This window comes from Oreochromis aureus, linkage group 5 (assembly GCF_013358895.1).
Source record: "Oreochromis aureus strain Israel breed Guangdong linkage group 5, ZZ_aureus, whole genome shotgun sequence".
Lineage (NCBI taxonomy): Eukaryota > Metazoa > Chordata > Actinopteri > Cichliformes > Cichlidae > Oreochromis > Oreochromis aureus.
In genome coordinates, this window is record NC_052946.1 from 22781077 (window position 1) to 22806679 (window position 25603).

The 25603-nt window shown below is 38.5% G+C and overlaps 3 protein-coding genes across 3 annotated transcripts in view; 2 read left to right on the forward strand and 1 right to left on the reverse strand.

Annotated features, from left to right (window-relative positions):
- Positions 1-25603, reverse strand: part of sirt4 (sirtuin 4) — a 700781-nt gene that overhangs the window by 555812 nt on the left and 119366 nt on the right. The gene's annotated exons all lie outside the window — the stretch shown is intronic.
- Positions 14448-20757, forward strand: hrh1 (histamine receptor H1). Its single transcript, XM_031731448.2, has 2 exons — positions 14448-14573; positions 17086-20757. The coding sequence occupies exon 2, from the start codon at positions 17292-17294 to the stop codon at positions 18942-18944; it is 1653 nt and encodes a 550-aa protein (XP_031587308.1). The 5' UTR covers positions 14448-14573; positions 17086-17291; the 3' UTR covers positions 18945-20757.
- Positions 23548-25603, forward strand: part of atg7 (ATG7 autophagy related 7 homolog (S. cerevisiae)) — a 59069-nt gene continuing 57013 nt past the window's right edge. The window contains exon 1 of the mRNA XM_031731402.2: positions 23548-23983. The gene's annotated coding sequence lies outside the window, so the exon portion shown is untranslated. The remainder of the gene's footprint in view (positions 23984-25603) is intronic.

Here is a 25603-nt window from a genome sequence, read left to right on the forward strand (position 1 = left end):
AATTAGCTTCATCACTAAATGAAATCAGCAGTGACACACACTGTAATAATTCGGCAGCATATACCATGGAGCTGCAGGGAGGAGCTGCATGGTTTCCAAGTAAAGTATATTTGCCTTTTTCCATTTAGTTTCCCCTCATAAATGAGGTGGTTTTCCAAACAAAGTAGGTTAAATGTAGCTTCAGGAGATTACCAATGAATGACCGTTTGATTTGAGTCATATGTTATGAAGGACAAGCTCTAAATGCCAACATTTACCATAAGGTAAAACATTTGCTGCTTTAATACAGAATTACAAGACTTGAATTTAACAGATTTTTCCAAATCGCTGTGTTCTTAGTTCAGCTTCTGCTTGTTTAGTGGTGTAAAAGTAGTCGTGTATTTGTTGACTAAATATTAAGATTTCATAGTTTTAAAAATGAGTCATTGGAATTACTTTCTAATATACTTTGGTGTTCTTTTCTTCTTTTTCGGGGGAGATAAAGCAAATCTTATGGTAATTGCAAATTGTCACGTATTATCTTCTAGTGTTTCTAGTGTAATATATATATTACATATATTACGTCCATGGTTACATCTACCAAACTGAGTTCTTGTAGCATGCCATTTTGTACCATGCCATGTCATTTAGTTGAGTGTTTAAGATAGGAGTCTTAAATCGATTTGTTGTTGGAGTCGGGCTCAAGTGGACATTAGAGGAACCACTTGGAGCTTTCAGTACTCTGTTACTGGCTTCATTTTTAAGCTCCAGAATTGGCCACTTAGCCTTAAACTAACTGTTAGTATGCAGTGATAAACTTCACCGTGAATAAAAGGATGTAAGGATGGTGTAATCACTTTTTATTCTAAATTAACTGTGGTTTTTGTCAGTTCATTGTAGGGACATTTATTGCATTTGTTACATTTTAAATGTATTTACTCTAACATAATTCAACACTATGTTTTTGATTTTTCAGTTAAATCATTCAGGCTGCCAATTGCTTAGTGTATCTTAGTATGATCATCAAACAAAATATATGTTGCTGACCCCTGAGATAAAAACTCTTAGTAAATATGCTTCAGCTGCTAAAGCCTAGATACTGTTAATGCAGTTATGGACATTTGTTGTTGGTGCATGTGTATAAAGCATGGCTCTGTGCCCCAATATGTTTGGCATGTATAAGTGTGTTTGATGTGTGAAGGCAGGGCTTTTTTCTGTGTCCAATGCAGTGCATTATTCTTCATTAGAAACAGATCAGTGACTCTGTCTATTCCAGGACTGCCCCTGGGTTCAAATCAATCCACCACCCGGACACCCACACAGAGACACTCACTCATGCACTCTTATACAAATTCACCATGTTTGTCTGAGACCATTAGAAATGAGTCTTGTCCATCAGCCAACATGGCTCAGTTTGTGTTCTGTGTATGAATAAATATATAATGTATTACAGCCAACAAATGCTCTAGTTATTTATCATAGTCTACCCTAATGCTTAACAGGGGAAAGTAAATAGACAACGATGCCAGAATGGAGATTCCCAGTGCTGCAATGGTAAAAAAAAAAAAAAAAAAGTGCAAAAAGTTTTTGTTTTTTTAAATAACTTTTAATTAGGAAGTCCTGTAAGTAATTAAAGTTTGAACATTATTTAGATTTTTGCTGAAAGGTTTTCAAAGGTGTAACTTTAATATCCTTGCCACATTTGGTCTCTTAATTAGCCTTTGTAGCAAATAACCTCAAAGGCAATTAGCCTCCCTCAAAAATATAAAGCATGACTGCAATTTATACACTTTTACAAATATATATTAACTTATCTGTGATTAAAACTCTCACATTTAGAATATCTTAATTAAAAACGTTCTGGAGCTCATGTACCCTAAAGATGTCACATCAGCCACTTCTCATGCAGGCCAGGTTTTTCAGCGGTATCACTAGAGGAATATAAATTGAATTTCAGGATGGATTGAATTGCATGATTTGACTTCATATTGCCTGCAGCCACACTGCCGGCTATTTGTTGGATGGAATTATCCAGTATGCTAACACCTCACTTTTTGTGCTTATTCAGAATGGATAAAGCCTCTAGTTTGTTTGGCTTTTTTCATTATGCCAAAACTCATTAGAGTTGTGCATAACTTCATATAACAGTGGCTTTAGCTGATTGTTATAGAAAAATATACATAAAGTATTATTTAAAATAACCAGTTTCATTTAAAAGGAGCACACAGTGTTACTTTAAACTGGGAACGAAATCTGAAGGGTATTAAGTACCAGATTACTTTGACTGACAGGTGAACAATGGATCCAGTTTACAGTGGCTGTCTGCATTTGCTAAGTCTGCACATGCATTTACAATTCCTTCACACAAAGACAAGAGGTGTATTTGACTTCTGTAGCCTCCACATTGTTGGCAAATTGGCACCACTGTAGAGAGAGCGACAGACAAAGAAAGACAGAAACAAGAGAATGTATGGAGAGAACAGATTACATAAGTCCTTCACCTCACATGCCTGACTATGTGACTGCAAAATGCCCAAGAGACTGAGGGATGGAGGAAGGCAGTGAGAGGAGAGGAGGTGGGGGAAGCGGAGTAAATTGGAGAAAATTAAGTGGAAGAGAGGAGGGATTTGAGAGAGAGAGAGAGAGAGGGATGGGGTGAAGGCGAGGGAGGATGAGTGAGGCAGAGAGAGGGAAGCTGATGAGAGGTTTATAAAAAGGAAAGTGAAGATGATGTAGAGAGCATATGAAGTATGCTTCTGTCATTCTAGTAAATGCCAGTCGCCTCGCCTCAACAACAGCAAAAAGACTGCCGCTGAAGAGGGCTCTGATATGCAGCCTGACAAAGGCACTTATCAGATGCAGCACAGCTTGAAAAATGCTGACACGCTGACAAAATGTTGAAATCAAGTGAACTGAGAGGCAGATTGATGACCCTGTTTAAATTGCCTGGCTGACAAAACATGACAGAAAATGTGTTTTGTGATCTTTTTTTTTAAATTGCTGCACTTACCCTGAACATTTTAATTAAAAAACAATTTGGATGATGGGATGAAATATAGTTTGGCATAAGGAAAAAAAATGGCTTCCTCCTTTTATGTTCTGAAGCATATTTTTGATCGATGTGTATCAGAAAAACAGACATAGTCCAGACATAATAAGTTAACGTACAGTAGTTTGCTTTAAAGAGATTAGGTTCATACAGCACTGCAGCTGTTACAAATCCAAATCGCTAAAGCCGTTAAGGATTAAGTGTCCTGCTCAAGGACACTTCAGAAGGACATATGCTTTTTTTTTCTTTCTTATATATACATACGTATACACCCATTCTAATGGTGAAATGCAGCTAAGTCAAGCTTAAAACACGCTTATTTTACATGTTTTATTACAACTGCACAGTACAGTTCAGGGTTAATGCAGCACTTCTGTCTACACTAAGTCATTTATGAATCATGATAGAAGGTGAAATTGTTTTTAAAAAGAATTTTCTCAGGGTTTTTTCCTATTAAAGGTAATTTGAAACATTTATAATTTAGGACTGTTGGTTCAACAAATCCAATAAGTTGAAGATGTAACTTTGGCTTTGGGGTCATTTTGCATTTTGCATACATCACACCCCCATTAAAATACTGAGAGATTATTTACAACACCATGTGTAGGGTGTAAGTTACAGTCAGGTGGTTCATTTTTCTATAAGGTCTACTTCTGTTTTTTGAGAAAGTGCCATAAATAACAGCGTGTTGCATTTACTTAAAGGTAACATTTGCTGCAATGTCATAATAGAAACCTAAAAATCCCTATCATAAAATGCTTGAAGACATATATAGTTTAAGTACATGAATGAAAGCCCATTTTCTTTATAAAGTATGTGTAATGTGGGCTTTTCTTTCTTACAAGGATAACAAATAGCTGTGATGCTGCTGAGGCTGCCTTCATGTGAACCCTATGCTTAAGTTTTGAGTCAATGCATCTATTCCATAAATCGATGAAATATTGCCCCAAAAATATTGCAAAACAATTGACAGAAGTGTAGGAATAACTTCTGTGGGGCTGGAAAGAGGGATTCAAGAGGAGGAATGAAAGAAGAAGATGGAAACCAAGTGAAGAGTGGGGAGTAAATAAAGGTCAACAACAGTTCCTGCACTGGATCAAAGAGTTCCCCTGTTTCAGTGTAATGATTCATCACTGACATTTCGATCTCTACTCCGTTTTTAGGTTCAGCTATTTGTTTACCGTAGAGTGTTGACATTTGCACCTGATGGTTTTGTGTACCATATGCTGAACAAAGGTTACAAAGTCAACTCTGAGTACAAGCGAGTACAACTCATGTGTGAGTAGCTGAGATTTACTCATCAGTTGGTTTCATTTACAGTGAGTGATTGAGTGACTCTAACTGTTCTCAGATTTACCAGATTTACAAAAGCTTTACTAAAGCTTGTACTGATTCCAGCCACTAAAAAGAGATTTTTGGGGGGTGTTTTTTGTTTATGTTTTCTTGCATTTCAGAGCCATATAATGGATGACATACAGTACATCAGTACATGGGAGCTGCTTCTATTTCAGTAGGTACAGAGCTAACCAGAAGATGTCACTGTTGACCTAAAAAAAAAACCACAAAAGCCCTTAGACACTTGCAATATCCCTTTTGCCTTAAAGAAAATAGCTAAATGTAAAGGGTGTTGATAATCTCAGTATCTGTGATCAGATCCTATCACAGGGACAAAGACCTACATTTAAGGAAATGATTTATAGGACTGTGGCTTTAATAATAAATCTGATGTCTGTGGCCAGTGATTGATTTCCATCAGAACCATCTGGCTTCGTTTTACAAATATTCTGACCCCACACAACAATGCACTGTAACTGGCACTGCAATTATGGATCATTATGGGTTGCCATAGTACGGAGTGACGTTAATGAAATTAGCAAGACCTGTGACGTACTCATTATAAGCCACTTGCTGTTGTACAGCAAGTAGAGCGAAGGTTCAACACCACATGCCGAAGTGGCTGGACAGTGTGTGTGTGTGTGTGTGTGTGTGTGTGTGTGTGTGTGTGTGTGTGTGTGTGTGTGTGTGTGTGTGTGTGTGAGAGAGAGAGAGAGAGAGAGAGAGAAATAAAGAGTTTCGTAGAATCACAGTGGTTTAGAAGGGTATATATAAGTGCAGCCTCTACTCATTCATACATACAGCTTGATACACACACATTCTTCTATTCACTATGCATGCACGGACACTAGATGCACACACTTACACACACACATAGAAAGAAATGTGATTGCTCATACACAGCTGTGCACCATAAATAGTCACCAAGATGCAGAATGTACAACAATTAAGATTTAAACTAGCAAAGTGATGAGCAACGATTTTATAGAAATGACGGTTTTCTAACTTTCACACATTTCCTATGGAAAACAGAATATAAATAAAAAAATTAAAAAAAATATTATATGAAATACTTGTCAGCTCATTGGCCCCATAGCTATCACAGCACTGTGCTTTATCCATGGTCATTTTTACTTTGTATCCTGGGTAGTTTTTTCAGTCTGTAAACAATGACAGGCTTCCTTTTTCATGAATAAATTCAACCCCTCTGCTTTCTGAACGCAGAGCAGAGTTACTTGACTGTTTATTTGGCATTTATTGAATGATGGTATTTTCCCAAAGGAGTCCAAAAGTTCAATATCTGGAAGTCACAGGGTGGCAGAGACAGCTCAGTCATAACTGTTGCTTCTTTCTTGGCATTTATTTTAGGCTGCCATTACCTTGATGTCTTATCCTCTCCAGAAACCACACACACACACACACACACACACACACACACACACACACACACACACACACACACACACACACACACACACGCCTGATCACTTTGTTTACTGCCCTACTTTTCTTTTTCTTCTCATTCTTGTTTTTCACCCTTTCACTCCACTCTCCCACCCTTGCTTCCTTCCTCTCTTTCTTTTCCTCACGTTCTGACCAGTAGGGTTTCCTGTAAGGGAGGTCGGGTGACAGCGGGGTCACTTTTGCTTTCCTGAAAAAATAAATAAATAAAATGACTTTGTTGGTGCATCCAGTGGTGTGCAGAGGCCAGCTTGGATTTACTTACTAGTTCATTTCTATACATCTGCTGCTTACACAGGTGTAACACAAGGTATAGCTTGTGAATTAAAGGTCCTGCACACCCACGCAGGTGTTTTAGTTTTCACTCTGTTTTCGTTAGACGTAACTTTGGTTTCTATCATACAACAGCTACATTTCCATTTTTACATAACAAATGCAGATGGCTTCACCAGCTGTGTAACAGTTCACACTTCATAAATGCACATAACAATGATCCTGAGCCTCTTTTAATGGTTTAAGCCTGTAGCTTCCTGATGATACAATCACAGCTGCAACTATTGTGTGTGGAAAATGTGTATTTCTCATTAAATTTGACCCCTTCTGAACTTAAGCAGAGTCGTGATAGGGGTTTGCTAGTGTCACCCATATCCAGACAACAGAAAAGACTAATTGTGTCTCAACCTGACAAGTGAGTGACCCAGCAGTGAGCGAGGATGGAGTGATTGAGACTCGTCACTATGTGCCCACACAGTCCCCAAGGAGAGGTCTCACTGATCAAAAACAAATGTAAACTTCTGCGTACGTATAGAACTGATGCAATCTGACTTTTTAAGACTGTCATGGATAAACTACATCAGGGTGACATGTTATTAAGATTAAACAATTAATTCTAATCTCATTTATATGTATTATACACGTCTTATTCACTTACATTCTATACACAGTTTTGATCCCTTTGTTTCCTGTTAAAATACTGATTGATATTTCCACATGTCAGGCTTCATTTCTACAGCATTAAGAAAAATGGATGTTTCTCCTATTCTTAAAATGTCCATATTATCCTTGCATGTATACTTGTTATAATAATAAACAGAGTGATTACAGGAAACAGATAAATATATCTAAATGCAGTAAATTTCTAAACTAATGATGATCAGTGATACTCTAACATTTCAGAGTCATTAAATGTTTCTATGAGATTTTTTTTACCCTTTTGTTTATTGAAGGAAGGACAACTAATTGACCTGAACCTTAGACTCGGTCTGGTAATTAGGGCCCATTTACAATCATCATATCATTCACATACTATGACTATTGACGTAAAACTCTCAAGAGAGAAAAATGTACTGACTTTGATATCACTATTTGGTATAGCGCTATGGCAACAATTTTTTCATAGATTTATAAACACAGTCAGCGTACAGATCGTGATTTGAACATGAAAAATAGACCGCTGCTTCTACAAATGTGCCTAATAGTGAGGTCAGGCAGGAAATATCTATCTGAAAAGGAGAAAAACCTGTACAAGATTGGCTGAAAGAAGCTCATTCTGATGGAATGTCTATAGAATCCATTAAAATGAAATCATTCTGTCAAATGAACCCACTCCAACCTCTATAAATGTAGTGTTAAAAAAGTCTTCATCCTTTCGTATAGGTAGTACTTCTCAGAATGGACAACCACCTTTGCTCCTCATGCTTTTGCTGGAAAGAATCAGAATGTATTTTATTTATTGCATTTTAATGGAACTAATCTGGAGCTCTTTGGAGGTGTGATGTACCAAAGGAAACGCCTGAATGTTTAAGATTTACAGTGAGAGCATCTAGTGGGTTTGTGATGCTGTTTGGATTCTTACCAGCATGATTTGGATCCACTTGCTGCTTTTGATGAACGCGTTATTATTAATGTGAACAACATCCTGATCAACATAGCATGAGAGGGTCACTGAACGGTTCGTGGAGTAGAAAAATGATATGAATCATATGGCCTTCAAAGCCAACAGATCTCAGTCCAATTGAACACGTGAGGAGATTTGGACAGATGTTAGACGGCTTTCTCTACCATCGTGATAATCCTTCTATTAGATTTCCAGACAGACTCGTAGCTGTTTTGTTCAAAATGTAGAGATTGTCAGGGGCTGGGTCTGTGACCCAGTGTTTACTTTGTATTCTTAATCTTCTTATGTTAGATTAGAATAATGTTAAGTTCTTATGTTAGTGTTTAGTTAGGGTTTAGTTGAGTGTTATTCTAGTTTATGTGTCATCCTTGTCCCCGTATTTATGAGTCTTTTCCTGTCTTTTGTCTAGTCTGTTTTGTCCTCTACGTTGAACGTTTAACTTATGCCCGTGCCTTCGTCTTCCTTATCTGTTCCCTTTTGCCTTTCCTTGTGTTCCATGTCTCCCCAGTCTGTCCCCAGGTATTTCCACTTCCCTCATTTCCCTTCTGTGTATTTAAGTCCTCTGTCTTCCTCTCTTCAGTGTCAGGTCCTCTGTTTTCCTGCCTCCACGTCACATCAGGTTATCCCATGTCCATGTCCATGTTTCATTTTCATGTTTGCTCGTCACAGTTTCTCGCATGCACCTGCTCGGATTCATGTTCATGTTTTTCTTGTCATAGTTGTCATTATCATTCCTAGTTATTCCCAGTATAGGTTTTAGTTTTAGTTTTGTTCATCGTGCTCTGTTTTGTGTTCATGTTTTTTCAGCCTAATAAATGGTTCGCTTTTTGTTAAGATTCAGTTCCGTCTCTCCCTTGTCTGCTTTTGGGTTCATATTGCAAACTCATCTGCCATCCCAGCCGTGATAGACATTAGTAATGTAGACACCAGCAACAGGAACAACCGTCAGGCAACCCAAATAACTTAAGCAGAATTTTCTTTATAAAGGAACTTGAACTCAAGGAGAACAAGAGCAAAAAAAGTAATTGACACTACCTGGATTTATCTTCTACTTCCTGATATGAAGCTTTTGGGGGAATTGCGCATTTAGTAAATTGAATGAGCATTTCTGGAATGGATACTTCCTAAGGACCAGGATCTGAGTCATACCTCAGCTTAAAGACTATATGACTCCACTCTGGTCAGTTAAACAATTTATCCTTATGTTCTGGTAAAAATCCCACTCTTGCAGTGGTGAGTCATTCATTGCTGTGGGTGGATCTGAGACAGCTGGTGAGTGTATACCAGGTCAGTGGTAGATACCAGCAGGGGTGGGCTTAGCCTACCTATATGTAACTCTTGTCAATCTGAAAAAAATATATTTATAAAATAAGAAAAAATGAAATCTTAAAACAACATAGTCAATACCAGTACTTTTCCTGACCTCTGACTGGGTGGGCAGCCTGCAAGCCTATACTCTTAAGTAATCTAACCAACACTTTCAAAAGCAAAGCCAATAAACAAGTTTTCCTCCTCAAGAAACACTGGCTTCTGAAGCAAGAGGACCCAAGCAACGTGACAGACAGACAACCAGTGGGCAGCCAATGAGCTGAGCAGTTTCTTCCTCAGGTTCATTTCACAGCCCTCTGCTGCTTTCTCCTCCCCCGATGAACACATACCCTCACACCCCTACTTGGCTGTGACTTCTGGCCCGGTTAGCTGGAGAAAAACACTAAACCCCACTGGCCCTGATGGCATCACAGTTCTCGAACTGTGTAGTTCCTGCACTTGAGAAGTTGACACCATCGTAGCGTAACAACTATGGACCACTTCCCCTCACATTATATGTGATGAAGGTATACTGAAAAAAAATATACCTATTAAATTAACATAATGTAAATCGACTTTGTACTTTGTAAAGTTATGTTTAGTCAGCATCAGTTTCCTGTGTTATAACTGCAGAATTTTAATTTTTACTTTAACATGACTGTAAAATATTGTTTTGTGAATTTTATTCATGTCTTTATGGTGATGTCATGTTAATATCAGATGAAATGATCGTGTTTATATTTAAACTTTTTATATGAAGTGTATGTACTTACTTTATGTTAAGCTAACCTAATTATTTCAATTTAATAATTATATTATATATTCTGTTATTATATTTACTAAACCACTGTTTAACATGTTTTCAGAATTTGCTTAAGTATTATTAGAAACTACAGTCTTGTTTAACTAATGTTTTTACGTTATTAAATCTAAACACTTTTTGGGCAATAAACAAAAGGATACTGATCAAGTCAAGTATATGTTTTCTCAGGAATGCACAGTTGAGTCATTCTGTCACAAATCAGCACAGGCCTCAACTGTCAGAATCTGTCATTTGGAACAGCTATGATGTAAAAAATAGTCCAAGTATTGTCTAGTTAATATAAAAAAGTATAGCACTGCTGCAAAGTTCCATATTTGAGCACACACTAATAAAAGAACTTCATATTTGTCTTGACAAATAATGACAATTTCTGAATGGTGCATAGTTGAGCATGTAGAATGCTTTCTAATATTAAATTCTTAGTCACCAAAATGAAGAAAATGTAATATTCATTCAACTTTCATGTTTTATCAAGCAAATATAATGGGTTATACCACAAAAATATCAATAGATTGTCATGTCCAAATAGAGCAACATTCTGGTGTTTCCGGATGCTGCTCTAATTATAACTCTGACATATTTTTCATTTTTAAGACCTGGGTCATTCCAATTTCAAATAATGCAGTTTTCAGAATATTTTCTGCTCCACTATCTTCAAATTGGCTGATTTGAGATGAAACGAACCAGTCAAAAAAACTGAAATTGCAATTAAAAAAAAGAAACATACAACGCACAACTGAAAATTTCCAGTCAATATAATGTGTCCTTAAAGTGGAGTTATGTAAAAAAAAAAAAAAAAAAAAAAAAACAGACTGTGAGATAAGGTGCTATGGCAACAGAAGATAAAATCAGTAAAATTCCTCACTGTAACATACTGAAGCAGGTCCCAGCCCAAGCATCTAGGTGTAGTCACTCAAAGGTATTCTTAAACTCAGGAGAGCAACCACAAGTACAAAGTAAGGGTACAGTAGTCCAAATATCATAGCAGTAGCTACTACAGAACTGTATGACTCTTGGTGGGCCTCTGGTTTGTCACAAGTATTTGTTTTTTGACCGCCTTACCATTCTCACTGTGGTCTCCTTAATGGGTCATTAAATGTGAAATAAAGTGTAATGTCACAGCTGCATTTCAAAAGCTTCAGTCCTGCATCAAATTGAAATGGAGGAACATATAAGATGGATGAAAATGTTATTTAGCTGAATGAGCTGAATTTCTCTGTCTATCAGTATCAACACACCGACTAGAATAATCCAGCAAGTGAAGGCAAACAGCAGGAGTTGAAATGGAAGCGATTTTAGGACACTTAGGGGTCAAGTAGGTGCCCCTTTTGTCCTGCACTTCACCCACTCAGGAACAGTGCAGTAGTTTCCAAACTGTCCAGCTATAAACAGAAAGTAGTGGTAAGGCGATACTGTTTTTGTACATGACTAATACGTTCTGAGACAGGTCCAGGAGGTCTGTGTAGAGTCAGCCTTTGACAGCGGATGTCTTACACAGTTTGCAGACACATAGCTGCACATTTTGATCTATTTAAAAGATTGAAAAAAATTGCTTAAAGACTTTTTGCATACCCTTCATTTTCACATTTCACTGTATTTTCATCTCTATTTATGGATGAGTGGGAGAGAAAAAATAAATACATTTGCCACATCATGGAGCATTTTTGAAAATAACAGATATGGGATATGCGCAGCTAAAATAAATGCAGTTTAAATACTCATCAGTACTAGAGAGCATTTGTAGAGACACTCAGAGTGAAGGGAAAACTGATTACTGTATTTCACAGGAGAAATATCAGATATCTGTAAAATATCAATTATGCATTTCACCTCAGAGAGGATCAGCATTCAGCACATTTCTTTCTTAACTGTGAAAAAACAGACATCCAACCTGTTGGTGAAGCATGCAAGAAGTAAGGTGGTTTGTTGTTTTTTTGTATGAGACAGCAAATCCATGTAGCATTTCAGATAATCAAAATATCCAGTAAGTACATATGAATTTAAATTAGACTAGAGAAACATCACAAACATAAACATGCCAATGCAAGACGTTAATTATACATTAGACCTCAGAATATTATTTATTATTACACAGATTTCTGTCAAAATTATACTTAACTTTCCAGAAATGTTCATGAAACACATACATTATTCCAGTTAAAAGATCTTAATAATACTCACCACAGCACAGGACCTGAATCAAAGTAGAAGTCACTCTGCAGAAACAAGATGCATCATCCAGATCAACACCATCTATACAGCAACAAAATGAAATGTTACATCTTTGTATGTCCAAAAGCTGTAAGCACAGTCACCAGTCACTTGTTATTGTAATGAACTCATTTTTCTGTTCATTTGTTATTACTGGTTGATCTGTCTCTCTGGATGTAACCTATGAAAGATTTAGATCCAGTGAGATATGAGCATCTTCCTCTTGTGAGGAATAGCATGTGAGGAATAATATACAGCCTCAGGCTCTGTAAAGTGCATGCCAACGGGGACCTGAACAGGTGCAAGTTTTCGTATAACAGGTTTCCATATTCTGTGCATGTGGTACAGCATGCTGTTTGCTGTTCCACAAACAAAAGCTGGGTCATCACTAAAGTGTCTCTGTAGCTTCAAGCTTATTTCAGTGATTTTGGTATCACTGAAAAAGAACTACTGTTTTGGGTTTTTTTAATTAATCTTAGCCTAAGCCTGCAGAGGAAAACACCTTTTGACCCTCTGCTGTTTCCTTACAGTCCAAATCTAGGAGCAGTGATGTGCTGCTCATCTGCTGCAGAGAGCATTCCCCCATCTAGATAGCAACAGCTACAGGGTGGGGATCACCTTCTTTGATTTCTCAAGTGCATTTAATACGATTGAGCCGCTGCTACTGAGAGAGAAACTACAGGAAATGTCATTATACATGTCTACCATCTCGTGGATTACTGACAGACAGTCGGCAGTATGTGAGATTGGGCAGTGCTCTATCTGATTTGGTGATGTGCAGTACAGGAGCTCCACGGGGGGGACTGTCCGGTCTCTGTCCTGTTCACCTTGTACCATGGCCCAATTCTGGGTCATGGCACCTACAAAAATTTTGCAGTGGTTGGACCTGTTATTGATGGACAAGGAGAAGGAGGACAGAGCACCAGGGAATGATTTTGTGGAGTGGTCTGGAGTGTTCTCCTCCTGAATGTAAAAATCACAGAGACGGCAACTGACTTTTGAAAGAAGAGGACAGCTGTTTTGTCTGTCCAGGGGCAGGGTGTTGATATGAAGGAGGCTGAACAAGTTGAACTGGAAGACCAACATAGAGACTGCTGCAGAAAGTGGAAAAGTAGGATCTACTGCTTAAAGGAGCTGAGATCCTTCAGCGTGTGCAGCAAAATGATGATCTTTGATCAGTCAGTTGTGGCAAGTGCAGGGGGCTTTGCTGTGGTCTGATGGGGGAGCAGCATTAGAGCAGCCTGATTAGGAAGACTGGCTCCATGAATCTGGCTTCAAACTTCAAACTAAAGTTGTGGAGAGGATATATTTTTATTCATCAAAATCCTGACCACCCTCTGCATCATTTACCAGACAGTCAGCAGAAAACCTTCTCTAGCAGGTTGATTCAGATCCATTGTCACGAGGACAGATACAGGAAATGTTTCATACCACATCAGCCTCCATTATATAATATATCTGTCTCGCGGAGAGGTGTCTGCAGGATAATATTATGATTATCGTCATTTTGTGCAGTAGATATTATCCGTCATCATTTCAACTGCTGTAATAAAGATTTTCCTAAATATGGTCTAAATAAAGTATTTCTCCTCGTATTATCTTCTCATCTACTGCACAAAATTAGCCCTGATGACTCAAGTTGCCTACACGTGGTCTCACTGCTTGTGCAACCCCCCCCCCCCCACACACACACACACACACACACATACACACACACACGTACTTAATAATTAATTACTAATTTACTTTTCTAACCTCGGCTCATCACCAATACAATTTGACAATTACATTTAAACTTTTAAGTGTCTTCACTGGATCGTCTGACACCCAACCCGAGTTCAAGAGTTCAGGACACCCGCTTTTTCTCACAAATTTCCATTCTTGGCACACAGCGCACGCAGTTTCGTCATTTCCTTTTCTGTTTTGTGATTGGAGGAATTTCTGACGTTATCATTGCCTCTTACGAGTGGTCTCTCATCCCTGCTGATGATCCTTACTGGTGTCCCATCATCTCTCCATTATGCTGAATGTTAATCATATGCACAATTGTAGCTTAAATGAGTGTTAGAAATGTAAAGACAAACAGGTGTTTCCGAACTCTGTCTGCAAACCGTAGTGTTTAGCATCCAGTGTCTTTTTAAAATCTCTTATCTCCAGATTTCGTGGTATAGCTCAATGGAAGTTGCTCGCTGCGTCTTGTACAGTGAATCATGCACTGAATCATGCCGCTGCAAATTAAAGTGCGCCAGCTCATCAAGTGAAAACCCGTTCAAGCAACAGGATATTTTTTATTGCAGGAGTAGGCTCTCCGCTGGAATATTATAGAAACTCCAAAGTTCATCAGAGGGAGAGAGATAAAGAGAGCGCTGAGGAGAGAGTGGGGGGAAGGAGGCAGACGTTTTTCTTCGCAATCCCAACCTCTGCCCCTCCAATCCTTTTCTGATTTTCACCCGGAATACACGCTGGAATACCAGGATTTTCTTTGAGATGTATCTCTACATCAATGGCAAGTATGAAATTGTCTACTTTCTCTCGCACTTAAACCTAACTTATTTTTTAAAACCGTTTAACTTTTTACTTTTTTTTAAGGCAACCGAGAAAAGCATTTTGTAGCACGATTATTCTTAGAAACTATACATGTTTGAGGCGGTGCTGTAAACCTAAACGTTTCAGCGTGTGATCCTGCTGCGGCTCAACAGGTGGTTCTTTGACGCCGACTTGTAGTATTATATACGAGAGCCATTATTCATTTTAATAGACGGGCTTCATTAGGTCTCACGGTTCATCGGTGTTATTATAAGATTAGACAGATAATCATATTGTGCAATTAGTACTGGATGAATCCCCCTTTCCTTTTTTCTGTGACAAGAAGTGCATTGCTCAAATGCAGAAAACGCGCAACAGGTTTATTTATGCTTCTGTGAATTTCGTCAGCAATGAGGGTCCTAAATATTTGTGTTGTGGGGGCAGTTGTTGTATAAACAGGGGCTGTATACAGAGAGACGTGATTTGCAGTTATATTTATTGAGTCAGACTCAGGCAGAGATCATTAAAAAAAACAACCTTGTGAAATCATTCAAGTCACTCGAATGTATTCAATTAAATCACGTAACAAGAAGCTCACAATATGTCAGATAAGCTGTAAATGCAGTTATATGCATGCTCGCTTTTCCCCATTTTTCTATATAGCTAGCAACTGGCTAGTGCGTTTTCTTGGTAATGTCTGTCATAAAACTGCTTTTTGAAGCATTTCCTCCTGAGATATTACCCTGTCTGTGTCTGCGCTTGAGGAAATCATGTATAGACCTACCCTGAAGGCATAACACTTTAATTAAATCCACCCAGCATCCACACCAAAGCTCCACAGTTCATTTATTTGGAATCTAGATTTCTATTTTTTCTTGTAATAACTGTTTCAGTGTTGACTCATTTTAATATCAAATCATCAGTATGAGTCAATTTTCAGTGGACAACATCACTAAAACTTTCCAGCGCCCACTACTGTTATTTAACCAATAAGTAGCCCACTAAAGTTTTTTTTTTTTATGTTTTTCTCCTGAGTGTGTGTCATCTTTGAGACACACAGACAGATAGATTCCAGCACTGAAAGAGGAAGACCACAGGGAAAGAGTGAAAGAGGATATAATGAGGGTTGGTGTGACAGAGGAGGGGTGTTAAGGATAGGATGAGGTGGAGGCAGATGACCCCTAAAGGACCAGCCGAAAGAAGGAAAAGATTAATATGTAGCTTTTGTTTTGTTTTCCCTGTACAGTACAATTCAATTTAAGTGAAATTACATGGTGATATTGCCAAAATTACACAGATTAAATCAGTTATTAGCATGGGAGTGCAGGGACCGCTGAAAAATGCAAAATTACATCTTTTATTTCACACATTAATCACAGAAAGACAAACAGAAATGTCACCTGCATCCATGGCAACAGGTTTATTTCAGTCTACTTTCTTAAAAATCAATATCCCAAACAGTTCAGATAAGTGCTTTTCCAGTACCATATTGATATGCTTTAATAAGTCATGCTGTGCTTTTCACATTCAAACATAGTATCAAGCGTAGTGTTGAATAGGCTTTTATCAATCCAAAGGTTCCATCATACAGCGCCGGCAGCATATTCACGGCTCCTTTCCGCCTATGACACAGTTTGTCTACTGTGTTGTTGAAGGGATTCGCCGCCCTCCCTTGCATAAGTGTGAAAGAAAGCCAGCTGGACAGTGAAAGAGATGGAATAAGGGAGGTTTTAGACTAATAATAATTCAAACCCAAACTGCAAAGGTGGAAAGATTACAGGAAATATTTATCTGTGTGTTGAAATATTGCATCATGACTGTATCTTCTTCACCTTATCTTTCTTCAGGCGGTTTTCTTATGCTTTCCTGCGGTCATGTTTCAGCCATCTTCTTTGAATAATGATTCGTCTTTTCATTTTCAAGAGTAAAAGTGTTTAAAAACTCACAGTTAACTTTCAAATGTCTTGTAGCTCTCTTCACGACTACACAGAAACAGGTCGGTTCTTTGAAAGGGGCGTTTATTACTTGGGCTTTCTCTCCTCCTTAGTTACACCATCACCAATACGCTGTGAGAACTGGTTATATGAGTGAACAGTGCAAACACATTAGCAACTTTACAGTACACATATTTAGTCCAAACGTTACACATAGACATTTCTCAAATGACAAAAACCTCGTTGACCGCTTGTCCTGAAAAGAGGTCTTTAAGTCTTTGTGTTGCTTTGCTTTCAATAAACCTTTAGCTTAGCAGCGCTTCATGACACACATCTGCTCACCTGCAGTCCATGAAGTCTGGTATACTCTCGCTAAGGTTGTTCTCGTGCAACATTAGCTCTTACACATGTACATTTCAAATGCAGACATTTTTAACCCCAAATTATATTCATGAAATTATGTAATTCATGATAAATCAATCATCCACATCATGAACTCTATACAGAACATTGTTTAACAGCATTTACATGTCTAATCGTGCCTACTTTTTGTGTTTTCCAGATGCTGACACTTGGGGTTTACAACAAAATGGACAGTAGACCGTGGATAAACTGACCAGGGCTAGTGAAGGAATACACATTTTCCAGAGTGAAAATCAACTTGTCATTATCCATTTAGTGTAAACACACTGATTAAAACCTGCCGTTCCACACATGCCTTGGTGTTCCAAAATGTGACAGGATCTAGAGGTGTCCATCTCACCTAACATGATGGAATCTAGTCTGTCACCTTCAGCAGACCCTCTACACCACAATGCCAGCAGCTATGTAAACTTCAGCAACAGCAGCTGGAGTGGACTCCGTGATGGTGACTCATTGAGGAACAATCAAACCCTGACCTTCCACGATCGCATCAACAGCGCCCTGCTGGGAGTTTTCTTGGGATTCCTTTCCCTTCTCACCATCATAATGAACCTGCTCGTACTGTATGCTGTGAAGAGAGAGAAGAGCCTCCACACTGTAGGGAACCTCTATATTGTTAGCCTGTCTGTGGCAGATCTCATTGTAGGGACCACGGTTATGCCTTTGAACTTGGTATATTTGCTGGAGGATGAATGGAAGCTGGGGCGGGCTGTCTGCCAATTTTGGCTGATTATGGACTACGTGGCAAGCACAGCCTCAATTTTCAGCTTGTTTATCCTCTGTTTGGATCGGTACCGCTCAGTGAGACAGCCGCTTAAGTACCTAAAATATCGAACACGGGGAAAAGCCAGTGTGATGATTTCTGGAGCCTGGCTGCTGTCCATGATGTGGATTATTCCTATTTTAGGATGGAGGTCTTTCACACATGTGGACCTCAAACCTGAAGAGGAAAATAAGTGTGACACAGATTTTCGTTTTGTCACGTGGTTTAAGGTCATTACCGCAGTCTTCAACTTCTACGTACCCTCTGTTTTGATGTTGTGGTTTTACACATATATCTATTTGGCAGTAAGACAACATCTACGGGACAGAGAGAGAATCATTCATCCAACTGATTCGTTTGGGGAAAACGACAATGGACAAAATCCTCAAACCCCTGTGAAAAATGACTCCAAGTCACCTAAGAGGGAAAGTGAGGTTCTAATGAAAGGATCAAAAACAGAAAAACTGCTAGACCGGAATACTCTCGAACAGACAGATCCCCTTGAAGACGCTGATAAAAACAGTAAAACTGCTCTATCGAGAGCGCACAGAAAAATTGGTGTAAAGTGCCAGCAGACGTCATTGCTTGCCATGACAACAAAAGGACTCAGAATGGCACGAAAGACTAAAAGGTGCTCTTTGTCTCCTGAGGAGAAGCAACCAGACTGCGAGGTTCCCCAGAGCCAGCCATCGGCACCACAGGACGGGATTTGCTCAGGTGGAAATAATGAGAACAAACTTCAAGCGTCTTTAAATGAATGCCATGTGACAGTGCCAAACCCAGTGAGCGGAGTCTGCGATACCAACAAGGTATCAGACGTGCAGAGATACACATCTGTGCTCACCAACAACTACGACCCCAGCCAAGCTCTACCTTGGCCCGAGGAAGGAGTAGAAGATGCCAAATTAGACGCGGATAATGAAATTACTCTGAGACAGGCGTGGCAAAGGTTCATTGACCAATCGCGCCATCGCATCCACAGTCTGAGGATCCACAAAGAGCACAAAGCAGCCAAGCAGCTGGGCTTCATAATTGCTGCTTTCTTATTGTGTTGGATACCGTACTTCATAGCTTTCATGGTCATGGCCTTCTGCAGAGAGTGCGTCCACCATGACCTGCACATGTTCACCATATGGCTGGGTTACATCAACTCTACTCTAAACCCTTTTATATACCCGCTCTGCAATGGAAATTTTAAACGGGTCTTTAAAAATATTCTTAACATTCCTTTGTGACTGTAAATGAGCAGAACACAATCACAGGTGTCTAAATGTTGAGACAACAGCAGAATTAGCAAAAAGAAAAAATGTCTTATCAAGCGTTGACCAAAAAAGTGTGCTTTTCCTTTTATGTTCCGCATTTTATTTTCATAAACACCAATTCTTTGGACTCAAGCTGAAGATAATGTCAGTTTAATGTTATTTATTTTGTTTATGTTACACTAATAATAATAGTAATTATAATAATAATAGACTATGTCGCAGAAGAATTTGAGCTTTGATTTTTGCTATAGCTGGAATCAAGAATTTGAAGGAAAAACTATGTAAAAATTTTATTTTGAAAATTTTTTTTTAATTGGTTTTCTGTGCTATGAATATACCATAAGACACATAATGTGAAATCTGATTAATATGGTAAAAAAAGAACAAGGAGAAGATTTTCTTTGAAAATGACAACCACATTGTGAGTCATTCTCTTTCTTATTATTTAAACAGAAAACGAGACTTTAGATGTATCTTGGTGCTTGGTACTAGTGATCGAGGAAGGGCTGAATTATGATACCTACTGTCTTTATTTTTTATGTTTTTTTTATTAAGAATGACAACTCTAAACAAGCACATTCAGTCACCTACACTAACTTAAAGAAAACCTCTGATCTTGTTCTACCTGTTTGTGCTTTGTCATCTATTTCCTGCCATTAAGTTGAATAGGTTAATATATGAGCAAAAATCTGATTATGAAGACAAAACTACTACCAGAACAAACTGTTTGTCACAGTGTTCTTTGTGTGTTCTTTCAAACTGCAGAAAGGTTTTGTTTCTCTCCCTGATGGGAATAAGTTGCTTATCTGTTATAAGGTGTAGCACGTCGTTTCACGTCATTAGCCAAAGAGTGTCGAAAATAATTCAAAAATGCTGCAGCACACTATAAATCTGAGGCTTCTTTAATGGATTTGTGTCAATTAAGTATTTTGTAACAAATGCATTCAAGTGCATCCAGGCTATACACAGAGCTTCATGGTGCAACTCTTTCTCCCGGTAACTCCTGTGTTAGCTATGCTAGCACCTTCCTTGTAAAAAGAAAATAAGGATAAATGGAATTAAGGACATTTCCTTACACTGTTACTTTTTGCACAGTGTCACTTCAGATTTTGGGGGGTCAGGGACAAAGAACTGAATTTCATATTTTAATATGTGAATCATAGTGTCTGAAATATTGTAATGAGCGTGGCAATGTTGTGAGTCACTGTGCAGCCAAATCAAACAAATCAGAGGAGGCTGAAATTGAGCTGGAAGAGGTGATGATGGGAAGACGGATGTGTGTGACCGCACAGAGTACACTTCTCATTAAAAACAAGAGAAAGGGGAAGAAAATGATATTTTATATGCTGTTTCTCTGTTGCTTGAAAAGGTTCTGCAAAGAGCCTCCACTGAGGTAACTCTTTGTAATGAATATTATGTTCCACTGAATGTTTTGCTGTTTGTGTGTTTTTTTGTTTTTCTTTTAAAGTAGTTCGGATACTTTTATGTCAAAGTGAAGTTGCTGCCTATGCGCTTTTCATGCCTGGTGTCTCATGTTGAGGTCAAAGTTTTTGAATTATGCTTATAATGATCACCAGAGTATGATTCAAACCTGTGGGTGTACAGTGTTCTGGTTTATATTCTGTTTTTTGTTATCGGTGTCTTGTAAGCCTGTTTAGGCTGGCATATTATTTCATGCATGATACAGTAATGAAATAAAATCTAAGTCAATCTGAAAGAAAAAAAAAAGACTTGATGACATTCAATGGCCCATTTATGATGTACACCTAAAACTAAAAATAAAACTTTCTAATGTGCTAGTCCTTCAAGCCTCACTTCATTAATACTATTAGCTTCAAACTGTTTTTCTAATTGTATTTTGTCATTAGTTTGAGGTGCTGACTTTGGCAAGAATATTTATGTGAAATGCTGAACACATGACCTAATTAACCTGGGACAAAACCCGATGCCCATGCTGCAGCAAGATTCCATCAAATGTACCCATTGGTCACTTTATTTAGTACACCTGTTCAACTACAGCTGTTCAAACCAATAATCTGAATGGGGAAGAAAGGTTATTTAAGTGACCTTCAATGTGGCATGGTTGTTGGTGCCAGACAAGCTGAGTGTTTCAGAAGCTGTTGATCTGCTGAGAGTTTCCCACACAGCCATCTCTAGGGTTAACAGAGAATGGTCCGAAAAAGAGAAAATATCCAGCAAGATGCAGTTGCTGGAAGAAAATGCCAGGTTGTTGTCACAGATCAGGGGTGAATAGCCAGACTGCAGCAGTAACTTAGATAATCATTTGTTATAACCAAGGTATGCAGAAAAGCATCTCTGATCGCACAACATGTTGAATCTTGAAGCAGATGGACTACAGCAGTAAAAGACCACAACAGGCGCCAGTGCTTCCAGCTAAGAACAGGAAACTGAGCTACAGTTCACAAAGGTTCATCTATAATGGACAAGAGGAGACTGGAAAAACACTGGCTAGTCTGATGAGTCTCAGTTTCTCCTGCAATGTTGAGATACTTTACCTAATTTTGCCTAAACAAGATGATAGATAGAGCCATCCTGCCTTGTATGAGTGATTCAACCTGCTGGTGATGTAATGATGTAGGGATATTTTTTTGGCACAGTTTAGGTCCTTTAGTACCAAGTGAAGATCATTTAAATGAGCACTGTCTAAACGCCACAGCCTACCAGAGTAATGTTGCTGACCATGTCCACCCCTATATGACCACAATCATCTCAAACTGGTTTGTTGACCATGACAATGGGTTCAATGAACTCAAATGACCACAGTTGCAAGATCGCAATTCAATAGAGCACCTTTGCAATCTGGTAGAACGGGAGAGCCACATCGTGGATGTTCTGCCAACTAATCTGCAGCAACTTTGTGATGATATCATGTTAATATTGACCAAAATGTCTGAGGAATGTTTTCAGCACTTTAATGAGTCTACAGAAATGTAGACTAATGCTAATAACCAGGGGTTAGGGTTTCTTTATGTTTCCAGCTAAAAAATGTATCCTATTTAACCTTACTTACAAATAGCCACAGTACACACAGTGCTCCACCAACAAGAAAAGTCTTACAATGGTTTTTAGTTTAAAAACGCTATTATCACAGTATTGCCAACCTACTCACAACAGACAGATACTTCATTTTGAACATCTTCCAATACCCATTCCTCTCAGTACATATTGTAGCTAGGGTGACTAAATCTGTTGCTTCTGCTGCTGTTCGCTCTAGTAACAAACAGAACGCATTCATACACTGGCACCTTTTTAAGCCATATTGGGGAATTTTAGCAATTTTTAGGGAATTATGAGGCACATATACTGTGTCAATTAATACATTCATATTTTCTCCTGTGCAAAATTGAGAAATGGCTCTAGAAAAAAAGACAAAAACTCTATTTCTCAGAATATAGTGCCACTTAATTTTCTTTGTGGCAGTTTCAATAATATTCACCAAAATCTGCAAAGCTTGTGACTTACCAGCATAGGTATTTCATTTGTCAGTGTGCTGAAACTGTTATATTTCCTCTCTTGTATGGAACGTATAGCAAGGACATTTTCAACAATATGCCAATGTCCCTCATCCCCTCTCTCTTAATAACCCAGCACAGGCATCATTCATGAGTTTGTATGGCGTGTCTCCCAGGTTACTTGTGCTAAAATAAGAACTGTTTTTCATTTAATCTGTATAAACTGGAATGGACTCGACGGTACAGATCTGAAAATCTCAATTCAGTTTTACCTTATAGTTTACTGTAATAAACCAGTTTGTGTTGAAGGTCTAAATCAGAAAAACATACACGCGCTTTCATCAAAAATTGAAACCTGGAGCAGTCTTACCCAAGCAATAAAAATCTGAACAAAAAAAAGAGATTCAGTTATTAATAATCACACATATATCTCACCTTACAATAATTAAACCATGAGCTGTTGAAGGGGGAAAAATCAGCCTGTAGGAGTAGGAGCAGTTTTATATCAGTCAAGCTTTTTTTCAAAGATTAGTTAAGAGCAACACAACTCGACACAGTCTGCATCTACATGAGCATCATTGTGAGATGTTTCCGTGTTTCATTAAACCAGTTAACACAGCTCACACAATGTCCCTGAACTTACCCTGTTGAAGATTTCCACTGTAAACATGTACTCCATCTAACAAACGGAGTACTTTCAAAGCATTTCATGCTTTCATTGAACCACTAGTTTCATCTGCTACTTCAAAGTGTTCTTGTGTTTAAATTATAAGGTACAATGAGACCTTGAGCACTTGTACTTTTGTTACTGTGTCGTCCTTCAGGAAGGATTCAAGAGCTGAGTGGCTTTTACATGTAGCTGTTCCATGTAGAGCACGCTATTTAAAAAAGGTGGGGTGCTATTATTACATGCTGTCCTTCACAGTGCAGGGGCTACCACTGGATACTGTGGTTGTCATCCAGGGAAATACAAACACAAAGAGGTGACATTTTGTGGGCTTCATATTATCTTAGATGGATTTTCTCAGTTTGTTTTTAGCCTCCTGGCCAAAACATGACATCTTTTAATTTATATCGTGCGTTTTTGTACAGCAGCACAGTTTTGCGACGGTCCCTAACCCTGTTTCCGTACGGTTCGCCGTTCACATACAGCTAATTTCTGGTGAAAACTGAAGTCATAATTGAGCCCAAAAGTAGTAGCAGAAGTAGCTTTACCGGTTTCACCACTATTATGTTGCGTTTGTAATTTCACCAGCGAAAACTGACGGTACGTTCATTGCAAACGGCGGCTCGCTTCAGCCTCTGTAGCTGTCTCCGAAATGAAAAGAAACGGCGCCTACAGGTTTTTGTCTGTTTTCTCCTGCTTTATCGTCTGCGCGTTCTTGTTTCTGTTTTGGTTCTTTGTATTTTATTCAATGGTGCTCGCACCATAAAGACAAGAAACCGTAGCAAGTAAGCTAAATCTTACCCACACTGCACTGCTTTATTTACAAGACTCGCGATCACATGATCTCCTTCACCAGGAAGTAAGGTTTTATGGTAAGTGCACAAATCCTGTTACACGTTAACGTATAAACATGTATGTATCTGTCTGAAGCGGACGTAAATTGTCTACGTTGTAATGCAGGGATGTCTTATCTTATGATTTATTTCCATGAGAATTTTCGTCGCATTAAAAAGCGCTTGAAGTGCTAAAGCTGCTGGGTTTCATTGTGTGGTCTCTGTTGAACTGACTTTACTTCTCAGCAAGAGAAAACAGTTAAAGCCACGAAAAAAAGTAAACGTAGAATTTAATCATTAACATGCCAAGACTGACAGCCATTAAATACTTAGTCTCGAAGGTTTGGTGCTCATTATTAAACCAGAGTTTAGGCTCTCTTTGCAGCTGAACTGGTCAAAAATATTTTAAAATCCTTTATCTTTTCATGGATTAAACACGTGGATGGGATACAGGAAAAGAAACACGAATTCCTCCATTTTTCTTTTTTAAATGTCCAGTTTATTGTTCATGTAGCTTGCCATCACATATAGGGTTATTTGTGACAGATATACAGTACCAAGACTGAAAGGGAATGTTTACAAGATGGGACTGAGACCATCCACACATCATAGCGTCTTGTATGGTTTGAAGACTGTGGTGCTGACAAAAAGACAAGTGGTTGAGCTGAAAATGTTAAAATCTTGTTGGGATTGACCAAGGTGGACACAGTTAGAAATCAATGTATCAGAAGTTGAACGGTGTGGAGATAAAGTTAGAGAGCCGAGGCCGAGATGGTTTGGACATGTGCAGAATAGGAATAGAGAATGGACAAAGGATGTTGAATATAGAGCTGCCAGGCAGGAGGAAAAGACGAAGACCTCAGAGAAGATTCACTGATGAAGTGAACAACTGGGACAACAAATCAGCCCTGGCATATTTGGGCCAGGCGGCTGACTATGATCAGTTAAAAAATAAATAAATAAATAAATGAATTTTTATTCTTTATTTTTTTTAACCATGTTGGTACACTTGTTGTTGGGTTAGGAAGTCTTTGTTGGGCTTTAGTGCAGCATGGCACAATTAAAAGCTACACTTTAGCTATTAGCAGTGGCCTTTGGTCATTTTACATTTTAGATGGTGGGTTATTTTAATCTCTCCCTTGATAATCATGTCCTTCCATTTATTTCCTTACCATATTATTTACACCTTCCTCGCTCTCTTGTTGGAACTGCTCTCCCCCGTCCTTAATTTCTCCATGGCTAGTGCAAGAAACAGGAGCAGTACTGTGACTGCGAGAGCTTTATAGTAGTGGTTTCTGGTACTACTGTTGACAGTGCAGTTGCTAATATGTATATAAACATTTTGCTGCATATATGCCTAGTTTCTTTTTCTTTTTCTCTCTTAGCTTTTCACTGACACCTTTTTTTTTTTCCGCTTTTCTTTGCCCATCTGTATCTGTAGGAGAGGGACGGTTGCGTTAAAAGATTATATTGGGTTATCCAGGGTCACTAATAAAAATTGTCCACTGGACTGCTGTCAGTGTTTGTAGTGCCAGTGCACCATGGCAGGCGGCCTGTATGATTATAGCAACAAAGAAAAAAAATTACATTGACCCACCAGGAAAATGCCTAATATGCCATTACCAGTCCAGCTCTAGTAGTGAAGGAGGATTTACAAAG

Bases quoted from the DNA above. Each gene is read 5' to 3' on its own strand.
- hrh1 (XM_031731448.2), top strand. From the start codon at position 17,292: ATGATGGAATCTAGTCTGTCACCTTCAGCAGACCCTCTACACCACAAT.